This window comes from Vombatus ursinus, unplaced genomic scaffold (genome assembly GCF_900497805.2).
Source record: "Vombatus ursinus unplaced genomic scaffold, bare-nosed wombat genome assembly UNPS02014832.1, whole genome shotgun sequence".
Taxonomy (NCBI): Eukaryota; Metazoa; Chordata; class Mammalia; order Diprotodontia; family Vombatidae; genus Vombatus; species Vombatus ursinus.
In genome coordinates, this window is record NW_020954610.1 from 74,779,747 (window position 1) to 74,805,280 (window position 25,534).

Genomic DNA, 25,534 nt, shown 5'->3' on the forward strand with positions numbered 1-25,534 from the left:
CATCACCTAGCGAGACAAGTCTAGTGACCACTATGTATTTCCATTGGCTCATACCACCAAAATCCTAAAAACCAGTAATTTATTTAGACTTCCCAGATGAGGAAACTCACTTTATCATTTCAGTTTGCCACCTTCTCTGCAACTTTTAGTCATTGACAGCTGCCTGGGCACTGAGAGGTTAAGTGATTTGCCCAGAATGACAGAGCCAGTATTTGTCAAAAGCAGAATCTTGAACACAGATCTTCCTGGCTTTAAGGTCAACTCTGTCAATTACTCCTTGATACCTCTCACTTACACCGGTGAAATCAGAGGTCTGATCCATGTTCCTCTTCCTGTTTAGACAGAGAATTCTGTCTTTGGCTTTGATCTTTATGTATCCTGCACAAATTGAAGTATACCTAAGTTACAGTGGAGCAAAATTTACTTTTAAAGCCTAGCTGTAAAACTTTGGCATTTCATGCAGTGTTACATAATGCTGCCTATATACAAGAAGGATGTTGAAGGTCAAATTTTATTAGAAAGAGGCGTGAAGGTGTCAACGGAAGAAAAAGGGTGTGGAGAGACTGTATATGTAACACACCATATCCTGATTATAGTGAGAACATGGGGAAAAAGTAGAAAGAAAGTACATTTAAGTTAATAAGGTGGGGGAGACAGTTAAGGAGTTCAGGGCGGTGGTCTGAAAGGCAACGCTGCAAGGAATCAGATTTCAGAGTTGCAGCACTGATTGCAATGAGTCACTAAAGAGCCGGAGACCCTGAGAGCTGCCTTTGTTTCATTCTCCTCCCGATGCAGACCGAGAGACAGCGGATTTCAACTTGTTGCGACTTTTTTCCTCTCTCCCTTCCCTAAGTGCAAGCTCATGCAACCAGAGTTTGTTCACTTGGGCTCCTTCAGCAAACTTTTCAAAAATGCTAGCAAGGTACAAGTTCTATTTTTTTCTTTCTCCTAAAGCAGCTTGTGACATACTTTCCATCTTAACCTATTCCTTTTCCTTGACAAACTCTTCCAGGCAGAACTGGGGGTCCTGGGGTTTGTCTGTCCTGCTCTGGCAAGCACTGATTTCTGCTGGCATCCTCACTCAGAAGACGGAAGGTAAGAAATCTTACCCCTTCCACACCCAGAGCCCAATCATTTTCAGATAAAATCAGGGGAAATAAATGATGTCCCAAACAGCAGGATGGTGATTGTAGAAAATCTAACGGTACTTGCTAACCGTTGTTCCTTAAGGAATTTGGTAAAAGTTACAGGCTGCAAATGCTCTTCATTCCTGAACATAAATGGAGAAGGAGAAAGTGATCTTTCTGCATAAAAGAACTTGTTATGAAATTATTCACTGGCAGATCCCAGTGTAACATAGAAGTTTACTACCAGTTCATGAAGTACATTGAGGCTTACAAAATACATTGATGAAGAGACACAGACAGGAGGGGAAAAGCTCTAATAAGGACTGATGAAGATGCATGCTTGGAATATTGCAGGAGAGTTGGGTGGGGTATATACACATATGCCCAGCTCCAAACTGATGCTCCAAATGAGTGTAACTATTGAATGCCATTAGATGATCTCAGCGGGTAAAATGGAAAGAATTAAAACGAAAATAAATTTGTGGAGAAAAAATTTCCCTTTCCACATGTGAAATATTTTCCTCTTTATAATGCCCACAGTGTAGACTTTGCTTTTTGGAGTGTGCCTTACTTATGGGCACATCTCTAAAAGGCAATGTGTTTTAATTCGAGGGGGAATAATTCTGGTGCTCTATTCTCTGGATAATTGTTAAGAAACCCTCCTAATAGTTAACCGTGTCCTGAAGTAGACTCGGCTGCCTCTGGAGGGAGGTTCCTGTCCCTGGAGGTTTTCTGGCTAAGGCAGGAGGACCACCTGTTAGAGATGCGGTAGAGGGAATTCACAGCTCAGGCAGAAGTTGGACAAGATTACCTCTGAGGGAGGACCTTTCCAACTCTTGAGTTTTGGGGAATTTTTGCTGATGAGTAGGTCAAATAATACTGTTTCTCAGAGGAGTTCGAACAGGTTTCTACAATATAAACTGATTTTAGAATATCCTAAAGTAATTCTCTCTCTCTAGAGTAGGCAGCAATCTCAGTGGGAACTGGTAGGTTTTGAGACTAGGGGTATCATCAGCTGCTCTTACATTGGAATAAGTGCATTTGGGGTCTCCAGCAGGCCAGGAAAGGTAAGGGATGATAACTATAGTATGTGGAAAGAAGGGGTATAAGAGAATACAACTCTCCTGGAAGAAGCTCCCAAAGTGGTAATGGGGAAGAGGGGGTTCTTGTGTATGACCCCATTATAAAGCAGGCGTTTGTAATGACAGCCCATTCCATTTTGGATAGCTCAAGGACAGTTTCCCTAATGACCCGTTTGTGAATAGAATATGGAATTATTCTATCCTGAGGACAGAACGGTACAGTGAAAAGTACATTAGAGTCAAAGGACTTGGGTTCAAATCCCACCTCTTGACACTGTGTGACCCTGGGTAAATAACAAAAATGCCCTTTTTTTCTTCCTTTTAAAAATGAGAAAAAACCAAAAAATTTCATGTAATTTAGCAAGCCCATGAATCTATTCACCCAATTCAAGATTCATTCATTCATTCATCCATTTGACAAACATTTACTATTCCTAGCTCAATGCTAGATGCATTGAGGGGACTCAGAGGTCTATAAAACATGATACCTACCAACCAGGGATAGAGATGGGACCTATGATTTTGTTGATAAGTGGAATTCCCAAATGAGGAAACTCCCTCTACTTAGGCGGGTAAGCATCTTTTCTGGAACTCAAGAATCTTAGAGAGTTGTCTGTGGCTCTGAGAGGTTAAGTGTTTTACCTGGGATCTCTCAGTTGTTAAGGATCAGAATCTGGGTCATCCTAATTCTGAGGTCAGCTGCCTTTCTACTATGCCATGTTGCTTCTCTCCAGGAAATAAAACTTGTAAAAGAACTATAATATAAGGCTTGATAAATCACATTACATTTTTTGTAAAAACTCTAAATGCTTGGATTTTTTGTCCTTTTCTCAAAATGTTTCAGGCCTGATACCTTTTTCTTATATTTTGTTGTTCAGTCATATCTGACTCTTTGTCGGGTTTTCTTGGCAAAGATACTGGAGTAGTTTGCCATTTCTTTCTCCAGTTCACTTTACAAGTAAGAAAATTGAGGCAAATAGGGTTAAGTGACTTGCCCAGGGTCACACAGCTAGTAAGTGTATGAAGTCAGACTTGACTTGGGGGCCCAGTACTCTATCCACTGTACCACCCAGTTGTACCTTTTCTTATATAGGGTCTTCATAATATCCTTGTCTACTTAAACTTGGAAACTTCTAAATTTTAAGAATTTCAGATCTCCAGAAACAATCTCAATTCTGTCCCTCCCTCACACAGGCTGGAGGTGCTGTTAACATTTTGCTTTGTTCATCACTGACCATTGCCACTTCCATATTCATGCTCTGTTACCATTATCTAGCAACTGATGTCCTTTGAAGTTGGCATACCATAACACTCTCTTGAATCCCTTCTAAGATGCTGGCCCCTTGCTCAGAATCTTTCTACCTCTTCCCCTGAAATCACATGTGAAGATTTCACTATCTCCATTAACGATCTTTCTAGGAAACTGATCCTCACAGTGTTTGACTGCCTCAATGCCCGATGACTTCTAACTCCATTCTATTTCAGCTACCCTCCAGGATGGTCATACTCAAAAATATTTCATCTCCAAGACCTGAAATTTCTCTAACTACAGTTTATTGTCTCTTCACCTCTTCTATACCTTACTTCTTCTATACTAGTTCTTCATTCTTATTGTGACCTTCCTTTGGTGTTATTTGATGAGACTAAAGGGCTTTCATAGACAAATTGCAAAAGACAGTCAGTGTTGAAGACAATGGGCTTTTTATCTTTTAGAGAAGGTCCAAAAAGGGGAGTTCACATTGCTTAAATGTAGACACCTAAGGGAGTGAGAGGAAAAGACAACAAAGCAGGGAAACTAGGGTGGACCAGCAAGCCCCTCTTTCTCAAGCCAGGACTGACATCTCCAGTCCCTGGCAGATGGCCAATCTCCCTTACATAGAAGGCCCATGCTCACACCTCCAAAGTGGTGCTGCCCAGTCCTCAATATCTTGCTTTCTCCTCAGCCAATCTTCACTCTGAGCAGCCTTTTCAGTCTCTTCCAGGCTTAAATCCTTTCTCCTCTTGACATTTGGATATGTCTGACAAATATTCAAAATGTTCTCTTCTCTCCCTAAGTCTCTAACTCTATTCTCTCTGCCTTTGCCTCTCAGACCACCTTATCTCTTACTTTTCTAAGAAAAGTCATGCCCTCCCATATGACCTCTTTTACTTCTTCCAAACCTTCTGCTATCTTCATCCATCCTCCTTTCCCATAGTCTCAGAGGAAGAGGTGACCTACATTCTTTCCAAGGCTAGCTCTTCTGTCTGTACTTTCAGTCCCATTTCTCTCCTTAAGTATTCTCTCTTTCTCTGTCTCTCTCTGTCTGTCTCTCTCTCTCTGTCTGTCTATCTCTCTCTGTCTCTCTCTCTGTCTTTCTCTCTCTCTGCCTCTGTCTCTCTGTCTGTCTCTCTCTTTGTCTCTCTCTCTCTGTCTCTCTCTCTGTCTCTGTCTCTCTCTCTGTCTCTCTCTCTCTTTCTTCTTCCTTCTTCCTCCTTCCTCCCTCCTTCCCTTCTCTCCCTCCTCCCTTTAATTTAGACTACAAATATGCCTGGATTTTCTCCATTCTAAAAAAAAATCATCCATTAACCCCACTGCTTCCTAAAACTGTCATCCTGTATCTGTCTTCTCCTTTCCTGCCAAACTTCTAGAAAAAACAGTCCAAACTTGCTTGACTCTATTACCTTATTACTCTACCTGTTGCAATTTGACTTCTTTCCCAACCACTCTAATAAAACATAGCTCTCTTCAAAGACAATAATGTCCTCTTCATTGCTAAATCCAAATGGCTGGGGTTTTTTTATTCCTATGGGTAGAATAGTAGAAATAGAAGTAGTAAATATAGCAGAAAGAATAGTCAGCTTTAAATCCTAGTTCCACCACTTAACTTGGGCAAGTCATTTAACATTCCCAACTCTTTTTAACTTGGGCTCAAATAAAAGAATGTATGCCAGGTATCTTTAAGTCATTAAGCAGTATTCAAATGTGAGCCATTATTGCCACATTCCCCCTTCTTGATGTCTCTGTAGTATTTGACTTTATTGAGGACCTCATGCTTCTTAACAGTCTCTCCTCTCTTTGCTTACATAATGCTACTCACATGATACTCCACCTTCCTCTGATCATTGCTTCTGTTTTGTTTGCTGGTTTCCCATTTTCATCCTTCTCCTAAAACATGGATCTCTCTTCCCCTCCACTCCTCTTCCCACACCTCCTTTCCCCTCCCATCCTTTAATATTTTCTCTTTTCCTTTCCCCTCTTACTTCCTCTCCTTCACTTTCTCTCCTCTCCCTATCTCTATACTTTCTCCTTTTCCAAGGAGTCAGTTATCACCTCTGCAGATGACTTCCAAACCTATATTTCTACCTATCTCTCCTCTGAGGTGCAGTCCATTAGTTTTTATTGCTTGCTAGTTATTTTGTCCTGGATTTCAAGTGCTGGGTGGCACCATAAACTTGATATGTTCATAACTGAACTCTTTATCTTCCCCTCAAAACTTGATGAATCCCTCTTAACATCCCTGTTTCTGTTGATGGGTCCTTCAAGCCCTCAGATATCTGCCACCTCCTCCCTCTGTCTCTGTACCTCTATCTCCCACCGCCCCCCCCACACACACACCACGTCCAATCTGTTGCCACATCTCACCAATTCAGCCTTACCAATAAGTCACAATTTGATCTCCATCTTTCCACTCCTGTTGCAACCATCCTTAGTTCAGGCCCTTATCTTTTCCTGATGACACTATTGCTGTAGTCTCCTATCTGCTTATCCATTTTCTGGTTTAACCCTTCTCTAGTCCATCCTTCATGTCATTTTCTAGGTAACATAGTTCAGTGGACCTAACTTAGTCTCCTGAATCTACTACTTACAACTATGTGAACTTGGGCAAATCAGTTAGTGTTTCTGGGTCTAACTTTCCTCAAGTATGAAATAAATGGGTTAGACTGAATGACCTCTGAGATCTGTTCCAGCTCAAAGACTATGATCCTATCAATAGATGATTAAGAATATATTGCTCAGGGCAGCTAGGTGGTACAGTGGATAGAGCACCAGCACTGGAGTCAGGAGGACCTGAGTTCAAATCTGGCCTCAGACACTTGACACTTACTAGCTGTGTGACCCTAGGCAAGTCACTTAACCCCATTGTCCAGCAAAAAAAAAAAAGAATATATTGCTCCTCTCCTTAAAATTCAGTGACTCCTTGTTCCCTAATGAATGTATTATAGACTACTGAAGCTGGCATTTGAGCTTCTTCACAATTTTTTTTCATCCTTTTCTAATCTACATTGCACCCACTCCATACTCCTTTCCACACCTCGTTCTTTCCCTCCTCTCCTGTCTCCTTGCTTCTATCCTCAATAACCAAAATCGATTTTCCTGGCTTTCTTTAGAAGTCTTTCCCATTGTTTAATGCCCAATTCAAGTGGTACATTCTTTTGGAAGCCATACCCAACCATCCTACGTGAAAGTGGGTTTTCCATCATCTAATTTCTGACAGCACTTTGCCTGGACAGCTCCTTTGCCCTTATCTCTCTTTTTGTATCTTAATGTACTAATGTCATCATCTCTTCCCCCTTAAATTATAAGTTTCTTGAGATCAGGTTTAGTGTCATATCTTCTATCTTCTTTAAGACGTAGCTCAAGAACCATCTTCTGGATGAAGCTCTTGGACTATAAGACCATCTTATATAAAATTTTTCTGACATTTGTGATATTAGCAGATGAGTTGCCTCAGAGTTCTATTTTGGGATCTTCTGACTTGTGTAACACTGTCAGAGGGCCTTCAGACAGCTAGGGTCCAGGTCACTTTGGGAGAGTTCTCAGTTCTTTCATTCCTAGTCCTCACCCAGATAATCTTGGCAAATCATTATGTGACACCACCCATTTTTGCTCTTATACCCCCCATGCAAGTGTACAGTTCACAGAGTGAAAGACAGGTAGTTTTATTGAAATCTTGAAAAAACGAAAATAAAACAGATGCCTAACAGAACCTTTGGAGAACAAAGACTTCCCCCTCCCCCCTTTCACATAAGCAATTCTGTCCTTGAGGTCTTTACTGAGTCTCAGTCATAGCGTTACTGTCCTGAGAAGTCAGGTAGTTCATCTTCCAGCATGCTGCTCCCCAGAGGGGTTGTCAGGTGGGGCATCCCCTGTAAGCCCTTTCTGGCTCCTCTGGCAGTCCTATATCACTCTGGCCAGGAAGTGTCAAGTGCTTCTTTCCATTGTGGATGTCCATTGCTGCTCAGCAAATCTTCTTTAGGTGTTGGGTGAAACGTGTTGGTTTGCCACCACGGAAGAGAAGGCCTCTGGGTTTATACCATCTGTCAGGAGATATAGTTCTTGGTCCATTGTAGCATAGTATTACCTCATTAGAACTAAGGACCTTTTTTTATGGAACTAGTGGTCTTTTGCATCACATGAGCTAACTTCTAACCTGCCAAAAGCTTGTCCAGGGAACAAAGACTTGTTGCTTTACAACTTCAGGAAATGTGATTCCAAAGATTGGTGTCCTTTCTACCTCTGACACCTGGCAGAGAGTTCACCTCCCATTCTAAGGAAGCATTTGTTTGGGAACAAACAAAGTAAGACGCTCTAACTTCTCCCTAATTATATTTTTTCAAAAAATTATTGACCCCTTTTTGCTTTTATAAAACATTAATTCCCAAATACACCCCTCCCTTTACCTCTATCCCTGCACATATCCTTAAATACTTAAAAGAAAAACAACAGTTCAACAAAATCAACCAAAAAATCAATGTAATAATAGCATCAACAACATTCCATAGCTATAATAATACATTTCTCTAAGGAAAGGAAAGAAGCCTCTTTTTTCATCTCTTCCCCAGGACAAAGTTTTGTCATTATAATTACATAGGGTTCAGTTTCATTTTATTTATATTTCTGCTTAAATTATTGCAGTCATTGTGTGTGTGTATTGTTTTCCTTGTTCTGCTTACTTCACTCTGAATCAATTCATTTAAGTCTTCCCACGTTTCTCTGAAGCTAGTTATCTTTCTTAAAAAATGAAGAATCTCTGGTAGGCACTTAGGAGGGATTACTTAACTCATTCAGGAATGTTGCTATTTACCTCATTAAGGTAGAGGAGGTGGGAAAATGTGCATTCTCTAAGTCCTTTAGCACGTACTCCTTTAGGAGACTCCATGAAATTTGGATGAAGAGGATGATGAAAAGGGGAGAGAAGAGGTCCTAGCAGTGGCTAAAACTGTACAGAAGTAAAATGTGATAGTTGAGTAAAATGGCTGAATGGAAGCCCTGATGTTGTAAGGAGCTGAGGGACTCATATCTTCAGCAAGCTGAGATCACGCATTTCGGCCAAACAGCTTCAGAAGACGCTGCTACGACTTGGCGTCCATTCTTGAGACTTGTGTCTCAAATCTTACACTCGATTTTGTCACAATTATATGGCACCCTGCATGAGTTATGATACCAAATGGTGATTGACAAATATTTGGTCTTTGTTACCTAACAGAGAAGTAACTGCTTTTCTTCTCTCAAGCAAGCATGATGAACTAGTTAATATTCCACATAAGAAACCTCTCTCGGTGCAGTTTTTTCATATGACACATACTTTTAAATTTAATTTCAGGTTTAAATGCCTTGAGTGGGTGGCTCCCTTTCATGTTTAATTTTCCCCATCCATCAGGATGTGAGCTACCGGTTTGAGAAGCGAAATTATTTTGATTCATCTGAGGTTTCCAATTGTACACTGGCATTTAATGATAATTAAACTCCAGTTTTCTCTCCATTTTGTGTGGAGGTTTCTAAGAATCTCAGAAGCCACAACTGAGGATTGCTTTGAACAAGTTGTATTCATTGCTTTTGTGATGGTTTTTAGCTGATTTACTTTTGCTTCTGCCACAAAAGCCCTGCTGTGATGCTTTCTTATGTTATAAAGGCAATTTTGAATTCTTTGAGACTATTCTAGTGGCCTGTGAATGCCAGTAGATCCTACCAAACTAGAAAGACTTTGAATAGGGGTTCTGGCAGTGACCTGTTGATAGTTTGTCTGAGGACCAGACTAGCTAAAAGAAGTAGTATGATGTAGTGGTTGACTCGTCAGGGTCCTGTTGGGTCCATGTCAGTAAAAGCTAGATTCAAATCACTTCTTTTAATTTTACTAGTCTCTTTACTTTTGAAGTTAAAATTTCTTCCTCTTTGAAAGTCTGAGCCTCAGTTGCCTCATCTGTAAAATGAAGTTAATGATACCTGTACTAACTATTGTAGAGGCTCAAAGGAGGTAACGGTCAGCAAGCACTTTGCAAACTTTAAACCATTATCTAACTATATTTGGAGAGGTTCACTAACAGGTGATGATTGGTTTTGGCCATAAAAACTCATGAAGGCTGTCTCCTGAGGCAAGGTAATCATTAATATTTGCCAAAGAAATACTGAATTCTTGAAGGTCTAAAGCATTTCTGTCTGGTTTATGAGCAATTTTCAATTTTTTCAGTTGTTTCAGTTGTGTCCAACTCTTTGTGATCACATTTGGAGTCTTCTTGGCAAAGATACTGGAGTGCTTTGCCATTTCCTTCTCCAACTCATTTTACAGGTGAGGAAACTGAGGCAAACAGTATTAAGTGACTTGGCCGGAGTCATACAGATAGTAAGTGTCTAAGGGCAGATTTGAACTCAGGTCTTCCTTACTCCAGGCCCTGCATGCTATTCACTATGCCACTTAGCTAATTTTCAATTAGCCATATGTTAATTATCTACTTTATGTATAATCTTTAGAAAATATTAAATCCCAGGCTGGTTTTCCTCCCAGACATTTTCTGGGCTATTTTCTCTGTTTATCAGCCAGAATACTTTTGCTCAGGGAACACAAACTGCCCAAGTAGTAGTCCAAGTCAAACATAATTAGGAAACTAAGCTCAATAAAAAAAATTCTGTGTTGTGTTTCAATCCCATTAGAAATGACTTTGGGATATTCCATGCCGCCAGTCTAATCCACTAATGGGGGTAATGGACATCAATAGACGCATATTTTTAATCAATATGGGAGTCTATGTTAATGTTCAAATCTATGGTAAGGTTTCTACAGAGGATGGGTGGGGCACCTGATACCTTTAATCCCTGTTACTAGGGGAGGCTGGAATTACTGGACTGCTGAAGTTGGGGGTTCTGAACCACAAGAGGCCTAAAGCTGATCAGGGATCCCCACCGAGTTGGACACCAGTATGGTGGGCCCCAGGAAGAAGGAACCACTAGGCTGCTTAACAAGGGGGTGAACTGACCTTGGTCAGAAATGAAGCAGGTCAAAGCTTCCACACCAATCAGCAGCAGGGTTGGGCCCATGAGTGGCTGCTACACTTCCAGTCTCAGCAATATAGACTCAATTTCAAAAACAAAACAGAACCAATTAAAAAAAACAACAACCCAAACCTAGGAGTCTTGGTCAGGTATCAGTTGAACCAGATTCCCCCATAAGGGTTCCCTTACAGGTCTTCCTGTCTCTGATTCATCAGGGGCTTGATCTATGCTTTATTGAAGCCAAGGATGCAGTTTTACTTTCTAATTATAATATAGAGTAATATTCATTTACAATGGGGCCATCTGACCATGTCTTTCAGATATGCAACTAAGTAAGCTCATTGCTTCAATGTAGTTGGAAGCTCCATGACTATTTAAGTGTGCCCTTATCCATGTGCTCCACTGGGATAAACACAAAACAAATATTATGGGAGAGTAGTGATTTTCAGTAATAAGTGCGCTCAAGACATGCAAGTCCCCAAGTGAGTAGTTTCAGTTTTCTTTGATATATATAAATGAATTCTGGTATTAATGACAAAGGATCCTGATGCCAGAGAGGATTTAAAGTCTGAGTTATGTGACTGAGGTTGCTGGCTCATAGGCAGGATAAAGCTCTTGGGCAATGCTCTCTGTTATATGCCTTTCTTTGGTCAACCTGATGCCTTTGGCTTCATATTAGATGAAAAAGGATTTCTATATTCGTCTTTAGTCATTGCAAATTCATTTCAATGACTAGCAATGCAATTTCTAAATATGACCTCCCCCCGCAAATATCATGTAGTTATTTGTTTTGCAACATTCCAAAGTACTTAGCATCTAAGGTTGGTTACTATTAGCTGTGTTTGTATTTTGTTCTCCCACTGAGTTTAACCTCCCCCCGGCATGAACAGGAACAACATATTATCTTTTTTTTTTCTGGTCTGGATCCTGATTTTTAAGAATGTACTATAGGAAATCCCTTGCTGAGTAAAATACTTCCACTTATTACACATCTGCAACTATTCATCAACTTACAATCTTTAGAGAGTTGCATAGAGTATTTAGAGGTTGTGTGACTTGTCCAGGGACACATAGACAGAATGTATTTGAGGCAGGACTTGAACCCAGGTTGTTCTCACTCTGAGGTGAGCTCTCTTTCTATTACTTCATGAGCCCTTTAATGTAATATCTAGTCTTTGAATTTCTACCAGTGTATAAGTATTGTATGGGTGTACAGTGTTCTGTAAGTGCTTAATAAATGTTTGTTGAATGAATATTTGGGAAGAAGGAGAATTATGTATACATAAAGAACATAAGAATACCAGAATTGGGGGTTGGAAGTTATGTCAAAGGTCACCTAGTCCTAACTCTCCACCCAACTTATGAATCTCTTTACAAATAGCATTCCAGGAACCCAGAATCACAGAATTGGAAGGAATCTCAGAGGATGTCTAAACTTGACCAGGGATTTCCTCAATATTTCTGACAAGTGATTATTCAAACTTTAGTCAGAGACTTCCAATGATGGAGAACCTACTACCCTCTGAGGCAGCCCCTTCTACTTCAGAATAGCTCTAATTGTTAGGAAGGGTTCCCACACACACACACACACACACACACACACACACATACCAATCAAACAGTCATTATTTGTTACTAAATACTACCAAATAGTACTTAGGAATATTTTTAAATTTACATAGAATTCCATGATTTCCCTAACAGACTCAAGGATTTTTACCACTGGGAAGCCTTCACAGCCTGTGCCTTATGTAAGGAATATGTTTAGAAATAGTTGAAAGAAAGCAAATACATACACATATTGACCTTTGTTTGGTATAGTGAATAGAATCTTGGACTTGGAATTAAGATGACTACTGCTTGAAACTTACCTCAGACACTTACTGGCTACATGTTGCTGGATAAGTCACTTAACAAACTCTAAGTCCCAGTTTCCTTATCTATAAAAATGGGAATGATAATAGTATCTACCTCACAGAGTTGTTGGAAGGATCAAATAAGAGAATATCTATCTAAAGCATTTTGTAAACCTTAAAGTACTATATAAAATTCATCTGTTATTATACAGAATAAGAGACATAAGAGTTTTGTTTTCCAAGCCCCTCATAAATGAGGCATGATATATCAGCCTCGTGATATCATTGGTCCTCTTCAAGAATGAAGGACAAACAACAATAACAATCAGTTTACTTCAATGGAAGAGGCATAAATGTCTTTCACTATGAAATGTAGGATCAGTACCTAACTGAATCCAAGATTTTATCATGTGGATGATGTATATCGACAGAATGGATATTCTCTTCACCCACGCAGGTTGTAACTTCTCTACTCCTTCAAGGTGGAATTCATATTCATGTTTTCCAACAAATTCTCCACAGAGGGTCTAATTCCCAAACTAGAGCCTGTAGGCTTCTTCTTTTAGTAACATACACACATATATTGTATGTATATATGTATATATGTGTGTATATCTATGCACACACATGTAAATGTGTATATATGTGTGTATGTATGTATGTATATGTATATATGTCAGCTTGGTGGCTCGATGGAGAGAGCACTGGGCCTGGAGCTAGGAAGCCATGAATTCAAATCTAGTCTCAGACACTTCCTAGCTGTGCAACCCTGGATAGGTCACTTAACTTCTCTTTGCCTTGGTTTTCTCAACTGTAAAATGGGGATGATAATAATACTGCCTAAATCCCAGGGTTGTGGTGAGGATCAAATGAGATAATATCTATAAAGTACTCATAAAACACTCAAAGGACTTAGTACACTAGCCCATAGTAGGTATTTAATAAATGCTTGTCTCCTTTTCTTCTGCTCCTCTCCACATGTCCATCTACCATCCCATTCTCACTGCACGGCCTGCCAGCCCTTTTGTAATTCTGCATGGCTTTGATGATGCATGTCTTTGACACTATTCATCTTGTCCAGGTCCTTGGTAACATGAACCTGCTTATGCCGACTCTTCAGATTTGTGTTAACCATTAGGTTATTCGTAATTCACTATTCCTTGATTTGTAACCAACTGGCATCATCAGAAGAATACCAATGTTGGGGCAGCTAGGTGGAACAGCAGATAGAGCACCGGCCCTGAAGTCAGGAGGATCTGAGTTCAAATCCCGTCTTAGACCAAACACTTGACACTTACTAGCTATGTGGCCCTGGGCAAGTCACTTAACCCCAATTGCCTAAAAAAAAAAAAAGGAAGAATACTAATACCAATGTCTAAGAAAAGGGCTTTTGGGGCAGCAATTGGAGATCAGCAAAAGCATAGGGCATACTCCCCAGATTCAATCCATCAAGTACTTATTAAGCTCTTATTCTGTGCAAGAGGCAGGAGATACAATGACAAAAGGAAAACCAGTCTGCTCTTAGGTAGCTTACAACCAATCTACTGAGGAGATACTATGTGTGCACAGGTAAGTATATTCATGAAAGTTTGAAAAAAAGGCAGAGAGTACTGGTGACTGAGGAGATTGGGAAAGACTTCTATGTGAGGTGTCACCTGAGCTAATCCTTAAAGGAATCAAAGAATTTTACGAGGCCTAGATGTGGAGGGAGTGCATTTTAAGCATGGGCAAAAAAGGCAAATAGGTAAGACATGGAATGCTGATTTCAGAGGATAGCAAGTATAGAACAGTTAGGCTAGATTCAAACATAGAATATAGGAGAGGAAGAAATAGGAAATAAACCCATAATCTGTGCAATATGCATTTTCATCTACTTTATTTTTATAGTGTGTATGGTGAGACTGGTCCCTTCCCCATTACTGTGGAAATCCACAGCACTGGTCCGCTGATGAGGATTTGTTATATTCAAGGACATTGTACAATTAACACAATGAAATCTGTGAAGGATTCAGATGATATACATAAAGCAGTTGAGAATATGATCTAGAGACTCTGGACAGATGTCATCCTAGAAAAATAGATTTTGGAGTCATCTGTATAGAGATGATAATTGAAGACATAGAAGTAGAAGACATCATTGAGGCAGAAAGTGTAGAAAGAAAAAGGCTGAGAATTGAGCCTTTGCCCTCTATGGGGAATACCTATAAATAGGAAACTGTGGACTTAACAGTGTAGGGAATTGAGAAAGAGTTGTCAGATGGAGGGGCAAAAGGGATGGTGTGGCCAAGGCAAGAGAAAGTTTTGAGGTCCATGAAGTCAAATGCTGCAGAACAAGGTGGGAACAGAGAAATCATTTATTTGGTAATCAGGAAGCTATCATTGACCTTTGAGAGGTCAAAATGTGACACACAGAAATGAAGAGAACACATTATGACTATGGCAGAGTATGATGGGACTGTTACCATCCTCACTCCTGCTGGACACTCCCTTCTATTGTTGTAACTCTGAATTACAGAGTTTTACAACTCTGTTGTAAGACTGAATTAGCTGTTTTGGCTGCCACATTATACTTCTAGTTCATATTGAGCCTTCAGTCCATTGGAACCCCTAGATATTTGTTCACATGAACTTCATTCTGGCCATATCTACCCTGTCCTATACTAGTGCAGTCATTTGTTTTCTTTTTGCTTTTAATCCAAGTGGAGAACTTCCTATTTATCTCAATTGAATTTTATCTTATTAGCTTCCACCTGGCTGTCATGATCATATTGAATCATGATTCTGTTATCTCATATAGCAACTTTCCCTTCTAGCTTCATGTCCTCTGCAGATTTGATAAACAAGTCACTATGACTTCACTCAAATCATTGATAAAATGTGGGAAACGTCCAAAGAGAGAACTAAGAAATAGTCCACTGACCAACTCTCTTCAGTGGAGTCTCTGTTCTTACCAATATACTTTCAATTCAACAAAGATGTGAGTTGACAAATATTTAACAAGCACATATTCTATATAAGATATTGTGCTGGGTACTGGGAATACAAAAATAATAAGGAAATAATCCCTGATCTCAGGGAGCTTACAATCTACTGCTGTAGGTATACACATGTACAGAAGCAATTAAGTACAAATTCGATGCCACATAATGCAAAGTCATTTCAATAGACAAGGAGTGCTAAGGACTATAGGAAAGATTAAAAGTTAGTTCTGGTTCTTTCACTTTGGTCAAGCTGTGTTCTCAAGGGCCAAGCAGATTTTTGGGATGAGCTGCGTATATTTCCTACCCGCTGTAGAAAGGAACATTTACTCCCAAATCACCTCTTTTCAAGAGGATTAGGGGAAATAGTTTCATTATTAAGGTGTAAGCAGGTGACCCAATCCACATTCATACCCTTTATGATTTCATATATTTCAATGATGCTTTGACTCTTACTGATTCACTTAACTCTTTTAAAGTTTATAAAAGCCCCATCTCACAATACTGTTAAATACATAGCACATGGTATCTCCATTTTAGAGATGACAAAACTGAGGCACAAAGAGATTAAATGACTTAATCATAGTGTGAGAGTCAAGACTTGAACCCAAGTCTTCTGACTCCAGGTTCAGCACTCATCCTATCACACCATGGTGCCTCACAGACTAGTGGAAATATGAAAAGCAGATGGCTACTTTTTTTTTCATTTCTCAGACTGAACTCAACCGTATGAAAAATATGGTCAGTACTATTAGAGGCATGCTCTGAAAAATCCAATTATTCCTTACAGTTATCCTTGGTACCTACAGTCCATTCCCAAAAGGAATATTTGTATGTTTTCAAACTGTACTTCATTCTAAATTAAACAAGACGTAGCATATTTCAAAACATGGCTTTGGGGTATTAACTGTTGCAAACACTATTACCATCAAGTCCATTCTGATGTCCTAGCTGGTGGACTATATTCAGAATACAAAACAGACCCAACTTGCTTTGACACCACAGCATTGAGTAGGATAATCTGTATGGAAATATTTTGTAACAGGTGTAGAACAAATTTCTGAAATCTTTTGTTTCTCTCCAGCCTTATTTAAGTCACCATGCGTAAACAATAATTTTGGACCACTGCAAACAACATATTTGCTAAATGACTTAATTTATAGCCTCGTCTTTTGTCCCTCAAAATTTGTCACACTCAAATGCATCAGCGGCGGCTGTTGCCGGCTTTTGTGAAGAACTAATTTTGCCTCAGCATCTTGCAAGCTGAAATTGCATGACCTCATTTCACACTTTTCCGTCTATCTTGTGCCTTGGCGCCCCGACACACGCACATCTGTTTAGATGTCTTGAGGCTCATTCACAAGATTTGTTCTGGGCATACCTGCCAAATTAGAAAAGATTTAGGAAAAGTATGTCCCTTTCAGCTTCCAGAATGACCACTTTCACATTGCATTCCTCATCTAAGCTCAGCTCCTTTTCATTGCTGATGAGGGGATTTGGGGATAATGTAACAGGCAATGCCGTGAAATGAAATCCTGGGTCCCCAAACAAAACTTTGAAAAGGATTCTCCTTACCCACTGTTGCCCACGGGAATGCCATTGCATTAGACCTTGTATGGTGGGGGGGGAACTTTAGGGGAGAATGGGGAAAGGACCCTCCTCTTTTATTGTTTTTAAGAAGTACAAAGGCTGCTTGGGTAATAGCTGTATCTAAAACAACAGGGAATAAAATAGAAGTTCTCATCAACAAGAAGTTGTTGAGCCTTTATAGGATGGTGCTAAGTGATGCAAAAGATGGTCTTTGTCCTCCATGGCAATAGAATTTATTATTATTATTACCATACATTCATAACTGTAGAGCTGAGTCACACCAGAGGCCGTCTACTCCCGAGCCCTTATTTTACAGATGAGGAAACTGAGGCCCCAGGAGGTTAAGTGGCTTGCTCAAGGTTACAAAAGTTTAAGTGTGAGAGATGAAATTTGAACCCAATTCCCCTGCCTTCAGGGCCAAAGTTCTTTCCACCACACTGTACTGTCTCTTTTTTTAATTAGAGGGGGGAAATGGTATACATGTGAAACTAGTAGCGGATAAGTGAGAAATATGAGCTCCTTCCTCTATTATCCCATGGAGTATCAGCTCCACATCTTACCCTATTTCTAAACAAGGTAGAACGCAATTACATTCCCATGGTCAACAGTGAGAATCCTTTCCAAAGTTTTGTTTGGGGACCCAGGATTTAATTTCATGGCATTGTCTGTTATATATCCCCCAATCCCCTCATCAGTAATGAAGAAGAACTGAACTTAGATTAAAAATAACACAAAATAATAATACCTAACATTTATATAGGATTTTATTGTCTCTCAGACCAACAGTGGGAGGTAGGACAGAAAAGTATTATGACCCCATTGTACTGATAAGAAGACTAAGGCTCACATGTGGTTAAGTGACTTGCCCAAGGCCATACAACTAGTAAGTGACAAGGACATACTGCTACTGCTATTTTCAGTATAACTTAAGACAGGTCAAGGAAGGAGAGATCAGTGCAGTTTTCAAAAGCCTTTTCCTGTGGAGGAAATCTTTCCTAGAAGATGGAACTTCTAGGGTTTAGAGAGGTGGACAGAACTGGCAAAGGGAGTAGTAGGAAGGATCCTTTCCCAAGAGGGTTGTTATCTAAGTGTAATGAGGGATCCCTTAAGATCAATCTGTCTAGCAACAAATTGAGCACCTACTCCATAAACTCAGGCAGGGTAGATAAGCAGTCCAGAAGACTTAGACTGTACAAATTGACTTCTCACCCCTGTCCCAATTTGTGGCATGTACATGAGACTGGCAAATTGGAGAATCTGAAGGAGAGGGACCAGGATGATGCAGGAAGTGTCCAGAACTAGGGCTTTGGGAAGGAACTAGGGATATTTAGTCCAGAGAATAGAAGACCTAAAGGAGATATGATAACTGTCTTCAGATATTTGAAGGGCTCACCTTTGAGAGATTAGACCTGCCTGTTGTTTTATTTGGAGAAACTAGGACCAGTGGGTAGACACTAGAAGGTGACAGATTTCGACTCAAAATAAGGAAGTTTCTAATAATTAGAGCTATCCTCATAAGGTAATGAGACCCTCGTCCCTGAAAACATTCAAAAACAAACTGTATGACCACTCCTGGGCATGGTGCAAAGGAAATTTCTGCATGGGGGAAATAGAGTTGTAACAGATGGTCTCTAAGGTCCCTAATAATTCTAGGGTTTTATAATTAGTCTCTTTCAAAATCATTGGGAGGGACATACAACTCTACTGTTTGTTTTGACTGGTCTTAAGACAGTCAAAACCCACATGGGATAAGTATTGTCCGGTTCATTCCTCCCCTGTCCCAGTTACGTTTGGGGCAGGGCTGAGAGTGGGATGAGAACAGCATAAGCAGGCTCTCAATTTCTCCTACTGGCTTAGCATAGAGGAGGAAGGATTACAATTTCTTAACCACACTCACGCACAACCCTGTAATGGGGTGGTGGCGTTGCAGTCCATGTTTTTCCAGGTTCCCAGTCCAAGTGGAGCAGGGAGTGCCTGGGACTCAACCACAGCTGGGGAAGGTGGAATCGCCAGAGTGTGCATGCATCTGACAGCTCAGATGTTGCAATACTTTCCACCCAGCCAGTTCCTGGACTCCCTTCATGCTGAGCACAAGCTGCCCCAAGAGGAAGCTGCTTGCTCCAAGGTTGCATAAGTTAATGCACTTCCCTAGCATTAGCCCTTCTGGCTCAGGCATCACCGCTTCTGGTGGGGATGATAGGGCACTGTCAGGCTCAACAGATTCAGCAACACATGATGTTGTCCTGGTCACTTATCAAGTTCATGTGCCACTTGTCCTGGTCACTTATCAAGCTTCAAGTGCCTCTAAGGGCAGAACTTATCTCTAGAAATTAGTTTAAGCAGTAAGGTGAAATTCTGTCTATTTTTTTATTATAGAATCAGGTTTAGAGTGAGGGAGAGGGGAAAACTTAGGGACCAGGGATTCTAACCCCCTCATTTTATGGATAAAGAAACTGAAGCCCAGAGGGGTTATTTAACATGGTTAAAGTCACATAGCTATGGCAGAACCAAGATTCAGATCTACGTCCTCTGAATCCAAATTCTGTCTTCTTTGAATTATACCAAACATCTGGGACCCTGGGCAAGTCCCTTAACCTCTGTTTACCTCAGTTTCCTCATCTGTAAAAATGGTGATAATAATAACGCCTACCTCCCAGAGTTGTAAAGATCAAGTGAGATAATGTAAAGTGCTTAGCAGTTTCTGGCACATAGTAAGCACTATATAAATGTTAGCTATTATTATTACCTCTTCTTATTTATAACAATAACAGTTGTATCCATAGTACGTACACTTCAACATTTGTTAAAGAATTATCATGTGTCCCACAGGCTGTGACAGATATAGGACTTTAACACACTGGTCCACTGACCCCAAATCTAGTGTTGCTCTGTGTTATAATGTCTTTCTTTACCGTTTTCCTACTTCACATTTTTGTTCTGGGTTGCCTGGAATGCCGCCCATGGTCAGGAACAGCTTGGGACAGTAACTACTTCACTTTAATGACAGAAGCAGGAGGCACAGCTATTATCTATACTTCTCGGATATGGTTCAATACATGGAAAGCATTTTGTCCCGAAGAGAAAAGTTGCCCGAGGCTACACGGCTAAGAAGTATATCAGAGGGGCAGCTAGGTGGCGCAGTGGATAGAGCATCGGCCCTGAAGTCAGAAGGACCTGAGTTCAAATCCGGCCTCAGACCAAACACTTGACACTTACTAACTGTGTGACCCTGGGCAAGTCACTTAACCCCAATTGCCTAAAAAAATAAATAAATAAAATAAAAAGAAGTATATCAGAGATAGGATACAATCTCATGCCTCTGGACTCCAAGTCTAGATCTCTTTCCACTGTATTTCATGACTGTCCATATCTACTTACTTTTTTTTTCAATGACATTTCTGCTACAACCTGCATTCCCTACTCTGGTTAAGAGGCCCTGTATCCTGGTGCCTCACATCCCTACTACTTCCTTCATCTCTACCACTTGGACAACACCTCCTCCCCCCATTAATATTAACTTAGGGAAAGATGCAAAATGCCCTGCATTCTACACTGGGAGAAAATTGAACTTCAGTGGGGAAGTGAAATGTCCTGGCTAAATGGAGTCATCGCTGTCAGAGGCAGCTGTGCGTTTCAGAAATTTTCATGGTAAAACAGCTATATTAGAGCCTACTTCCTTGGGTAGAACTAGGGCCATTTTCCAGGAAATAGTCCCTTTGACAAAATGGAGACAGGGGAGATTTTTTATTTTAGCTAGAGAAGGGAATATTGAGCTAGCTGTCAATCACCAAATATTTATTAAGGGCCTAGAATGTGTTGGGCCCTTTGCTAGGTACTGAAAGGAAGACAGAAGTGAAATAGACCCAGCCCTCAGGGAGATTATTCTAATTAGAAAGAGAATATACACACATATAAGTCCATCAATAAACAATTACTTAGGAGAGTACCATGAGATCTAGGACATTGCACCCTTTGCTTGTATGCAGACAGACTAGAGGGAGCCCAATCTTCAAAGAAAGGGGTAGGACTCTTTTGTCCTGGTGTTTCTTTATGTTCCCATTCCAGATACCTGGGGAAAATATGTTCAACATTGGTTTGGCTCATGTCTGCAGTCTCTCCGAAAGGGGGAGGTAGAAAGGTCCTCAGTTTACAATATGGGGGCAGCTAGGTGGCACAGTAGATAGAGCTCCAGCCTTGGAGTCAGAAGGACCTGAGTTCAAATCCAGCCTCAGATACATGACACTTACTAGCTGTGTGACCCTGGGCAAGTCACTTAACCCCCAATTGACTCACCAAAAAAAAAAAAAATTACAATATGAATCAGGAATGGGACAGCTATTTATTTCCTCCACACAAAAGAAATGCTAAACACAACGACTCACAAGTGTATATTGACAAAGAATTAAAACAGGGTATATATAATAGAGCTGAAATGTGTTCCACTTAAAGGGAATAAGGTTGAGTGTCAGGGGGAACTTCCACGCTCCTGGTACTCGGGAGTCCTCTAAGTCGAATACCTCAGGATCCAGACCAGAATTTGAAAAGTCAGTGCTCCTGTTTTATTCATTAGCACCTTTTCTCTCTATCTTATAAGCTTCTACACAGTCTTCATGGATGGTTAATTAACCTGTGCAAACATTAAATCCTAGCTTGTTGCTTGCAGTATCCTGCTGAAATTTTTAATAAGATAGAATTAGTTACAATCAGCGCTAAGATTCAAAGGGGTGTTGGTGAGTCTGGGCATACCAGGGTCACCGTGCCCATTTTCCTGTTTCCTCAGAGGATCTCAAGCTCACTGTGATGTAGCCCAGATGTGAATAGCTAATAAATAATAATGATGATAGCTACCATTTGTATAGAGTTTACTATGTGCCAGGCATTGTATTAAGCACTTTACTCATTTTAATGGGACATCCCTCAGAGCTGTCCCTCTGTGACCAACAACCACACAAAATAAGTGCCATTGTTATTATTATTGTAAATATGACGAAACTGAAGCAAATAGTGACTTGCCCAAGGATCTCACAACTACCAAGTATCTGGGGCCAGATTTGAACTAAGGTCTCCCCAACTCCAGGCCCAGAGTTCTATCCACTGCCTCCCCTAGATGTCTCATACTCAATATACCAAGTCCTATTAAAGATGGTAAAGGTATCTTTTTTCAAATATCTTATAGAATGATTGGGAAAATTTTGTTAACTTGAGATCCATTGTCCAAAATAACAATGTAGTACCATTCTCAGTTTGTGCCATCAACTCTGCATAGGATCTTATAAATCCGGGTAGAATAGACCCATAAGGAATTGATGATGAAGTCAGGGTGGTTGTCCTTAGGATCTTGGGTGATCTTCGCGATGGTTTCCTGAAGCTGGATCAGAAGATTTTAGTTTCTCCAGGATGAAGGCTGCATTCTCTCTCCTAGTACATACATGTGTGTATAGTCATCTAATATGCAATACTAACAGAAAGAAAGTAAGGGTTGTTCCTCTAGTTATGACCCAATGGACATATTCCAGTGTAAGGTCTTTGTACCTAAATTCCTCTACCTCTCCAAGAAGAATAATTTTGTGTACTATTACCTCTCTTACCTTATTGTCTTTGGACCTGTATGTGCAGCTCAGAACTTGTGGTGGGATTCCCAAACTTTGCTGCTGTGGCCCACACTAGAGAAGAGGGTCCCAGACCAGCTGAGATTTCCTATCAGCCTGATGTTTCATGTGCAGGAGTATATCTCTTACCTCAGAGAATATTGGCAGTGGCTCCTGCATCAGCATAGTAGAGGTGATCTGGAATAGGTCAGGGTGGTACAACATTCCTCTGCTTGCTGGTTGTATCTTTTCTCAGGCATCATTGTGCTTCCGCTGCAATCTCTCTAGGTGCTGTTGTTTTTGTTGTTGTTGTTATTGTTTGTCTGTCTTTTGTTTTTGAAGTGAAACTATGACATCATGGAATGACGTCTTGACTGGTGTGCAAATTAGATTTAAGTGAGGGAGAGTTGCCCAAAGTCGTCAGCCTCACTCTCTCTTCCACAGCTGTCAAAGTCCAGCGGCAAGACAAAAGTCAACTCTGAGGATGAAATCAGAAGGCCTTTTTTCATTGTGCTTAACAGTTTTAGCAGGAAAGATAAAATATGTCTCCTCTGATGTTTTGCATTCATTGTACTGAGTTATTTTTTTTACAAACAATACCACTGGGTGACTCCAGGCTCTCTTGTGCTGAAGGCAAATGGAGGCAAAAACTGTGCCACTGAGACCATCAATCTTACCCTTTTTTCTGACTTATTTGCATTCCACAGCTGTAGTGTCACCATAGCCTGCCCAACCCAGGCCTCCCACTGCTTTTCTTCTCAGGGACGTGTTTCTTGTCAAAAGTTGCCAGATTTGGATCCACAGTAGCCATCTACCATAGCGGGTTTGGTCCTAGCCCTTTCCATAGATGCAGTGACACTTTGGAACTTAATGAGACATTCTCTTTCACTATGAGAAAGCCTTCTTTGCTTAGTCTAAATCCCAGACTTTAAGGAGCTTTTCTCCCTCAGACAGTGAACTGCTATAAAACTCTTAGCTAGAAATTCCTACGGTCAATTCCTCAGCTAAACATTTCTGCTGGAAAGCCTCAGGTAATACCAGAAAAAAAAAAACTTGAATTGCATCATTGCCTTTTATGTTAATCTCTTTAGTTATATAATCTTCTAAATCTTTTGCCTGCCTATGCAATATTCCTAAAATATCTTTATCCCCCCAAAATCTGAACCTACGCCTAATATTAGGGGTTCTCTAGAGTTTTCACAGGGCAGCTTGGTGCGTGTGAGATACAGAGACGGGCCTAGAGTCAGGAAGACTCATCTTCATTGAGTTCAAATCTGGCCTCACACACTTACAAGATATGTAACCCTGAGTAAGTCACTTAACCCTGTCTGCCTCAATTTCCTCACTTGTAAAATGAGCTGGAGAAGGAAATGGCAAACCATTCCAGGATCTCTGCCAAGAAAACCCCAAATGGGGTCACAAAGAGACAGACATTATTAAAACAAATGAATGTTGTTTTCAACCAAAATTTGGGACGACTTAACTGCTTCAGTTCCCATTTTTTAAAAGATTGTGCCACATAACATCATTCATGCTTCAAATATTAATTTAAGCAATAAGAATTTATAATATTCAAGCAAATAAAACTCGCATTTATTTAGTGCTTTAAGGTTTGAAAGCTCTTTGAAAACCCTAATGTACTATATTAATTTTAGCTATTATTGTTATTACAGAGCCCTATACAATTAATATGCTGTACAAAAATAAAGTAATATCAAAGTAACATGAATGAATTAAAATCATGAAAACAGTGCCACACACCTTTTCATGTACCAACACATAGCAAATAATTGTGTATACAATGGGCATAACATATAGTACATAAATGAAATTCATCAAGAGATATAATACATAGCAATAATTTTATGTGACCAGCGGGTAGGTTTCAGAGGCTAAGCTAGTCTGAAAATACTTCTAGATACACCTCTGCTAATTTTCTTTAAAAATTGGCAGTAAATAGGGCTTCTCCAGAATTCCAGTATACAATTCCAGTATACAACCAGGAAATAAATCAAAATTATCTGTTCCTAAAAACAAAACAAATAAAGAAAACCTACTCACCATGGGAAAAAAAAACAAAACAACATGTGATTTCTTGTGACACGATAGGATTACATTTTATTCATGTACCACAATTTGCTTGGCCATTCCTAGTCGATGAGTCCTCTCATTTTGTTTCTATTTTTTTTTTTGTTACCAAGAAAAGTGTTCCTCTGAATATTTTGGTATATATGGAACTTTTCCCCTCATCTTTGATCTTTTGGAGTATAGATACCCACTAACATTATCACAAGGGCAAAAGGTACAAATGCCTTACTGATTTTTTTCTTGAGTAATTTCAAAATGACTTCCATAACTTTGGGATCCATTCAAAGCCTGTCTTCTAATAGTCACCAGGCATCTATTAAGTGCTTATATGACAGGTACTAAGTTGAATGCTAAGGGTATAAAACAAAGCAATTAAAGGTTTTCAAGGAGTTTACGTGCAACATGCAAATAATGTGTACAAACAAGACATGTATGGGATAAATTGGAGATTATTAAAAGAAAACAAGGACAACATTAATTTAGGAGCTCAAGACAAGTTTTTTGGTAGAAGGTGGGGTTTTAGTTAGGACTTGAAGGAAAACAGAGAAGTCGGGAGATGGAGCCAAGGAAGGAGAGAATTCCAGGCATTGGGTGTTAGCCAGTGAAAACACCTGGAGTTGAGAGATGGAGTATCTTATGTGAAAAATGCCAAGGAAGCCCATGTCACTATTGCAAAGTACCTGGTAGGGGGAGTAAGGCAGAAGAAGGAAATGAGCTTCAGAGAAGTGACTTAGAATCAGAACTGTAGGAATAGAGAATAGGAAGCACCTTCAGAAACCATTTAATTGAACTCTTTCCTTTTGCAAATGAATAAACCAGACTCTCGAGTTCAGTGTTTTGCTCAAGGTCATTCAGCAAGAAAGTGTGTCAAAGCTAGGACATGATCTCATGTCTCCTGACTCCAATTCTAAATCTCTTTCTATTGCATTTCTATGTCTATTCTTGTCTGCTTGTTTTTTTTTTCTTAAAGATATTTT

General features: G+C 40.0%; 1 protein-coding gene across 1 annotated transcript in view; it reads left to right on the forward strand.

The window, feature by feature from the left end:
• The first annotated feature begins 636 nt into the window (after nt 1–636).
• LOC114025888 (collagen alpha-1(XV) chain-like) overlaps nt 637–25,534 on the forward strand; it is a 117,143-nt gene continuing 92,245 nt past the window's right edge. Inside the window, exons 1-2 of the mRNA XM_027839398.1 lie at nt 637–922; nt 1,013–1,095. Coding sequence (XP_027695199.1) covers nt 912–922; nt 1,013–1,095 — 94 coding nt within the window. The 5' untranslated portion in view covers nt 637–911. The remainder of the gene's footprint in view (nt 923–1,012; nt 1,096–25,534) is intronic.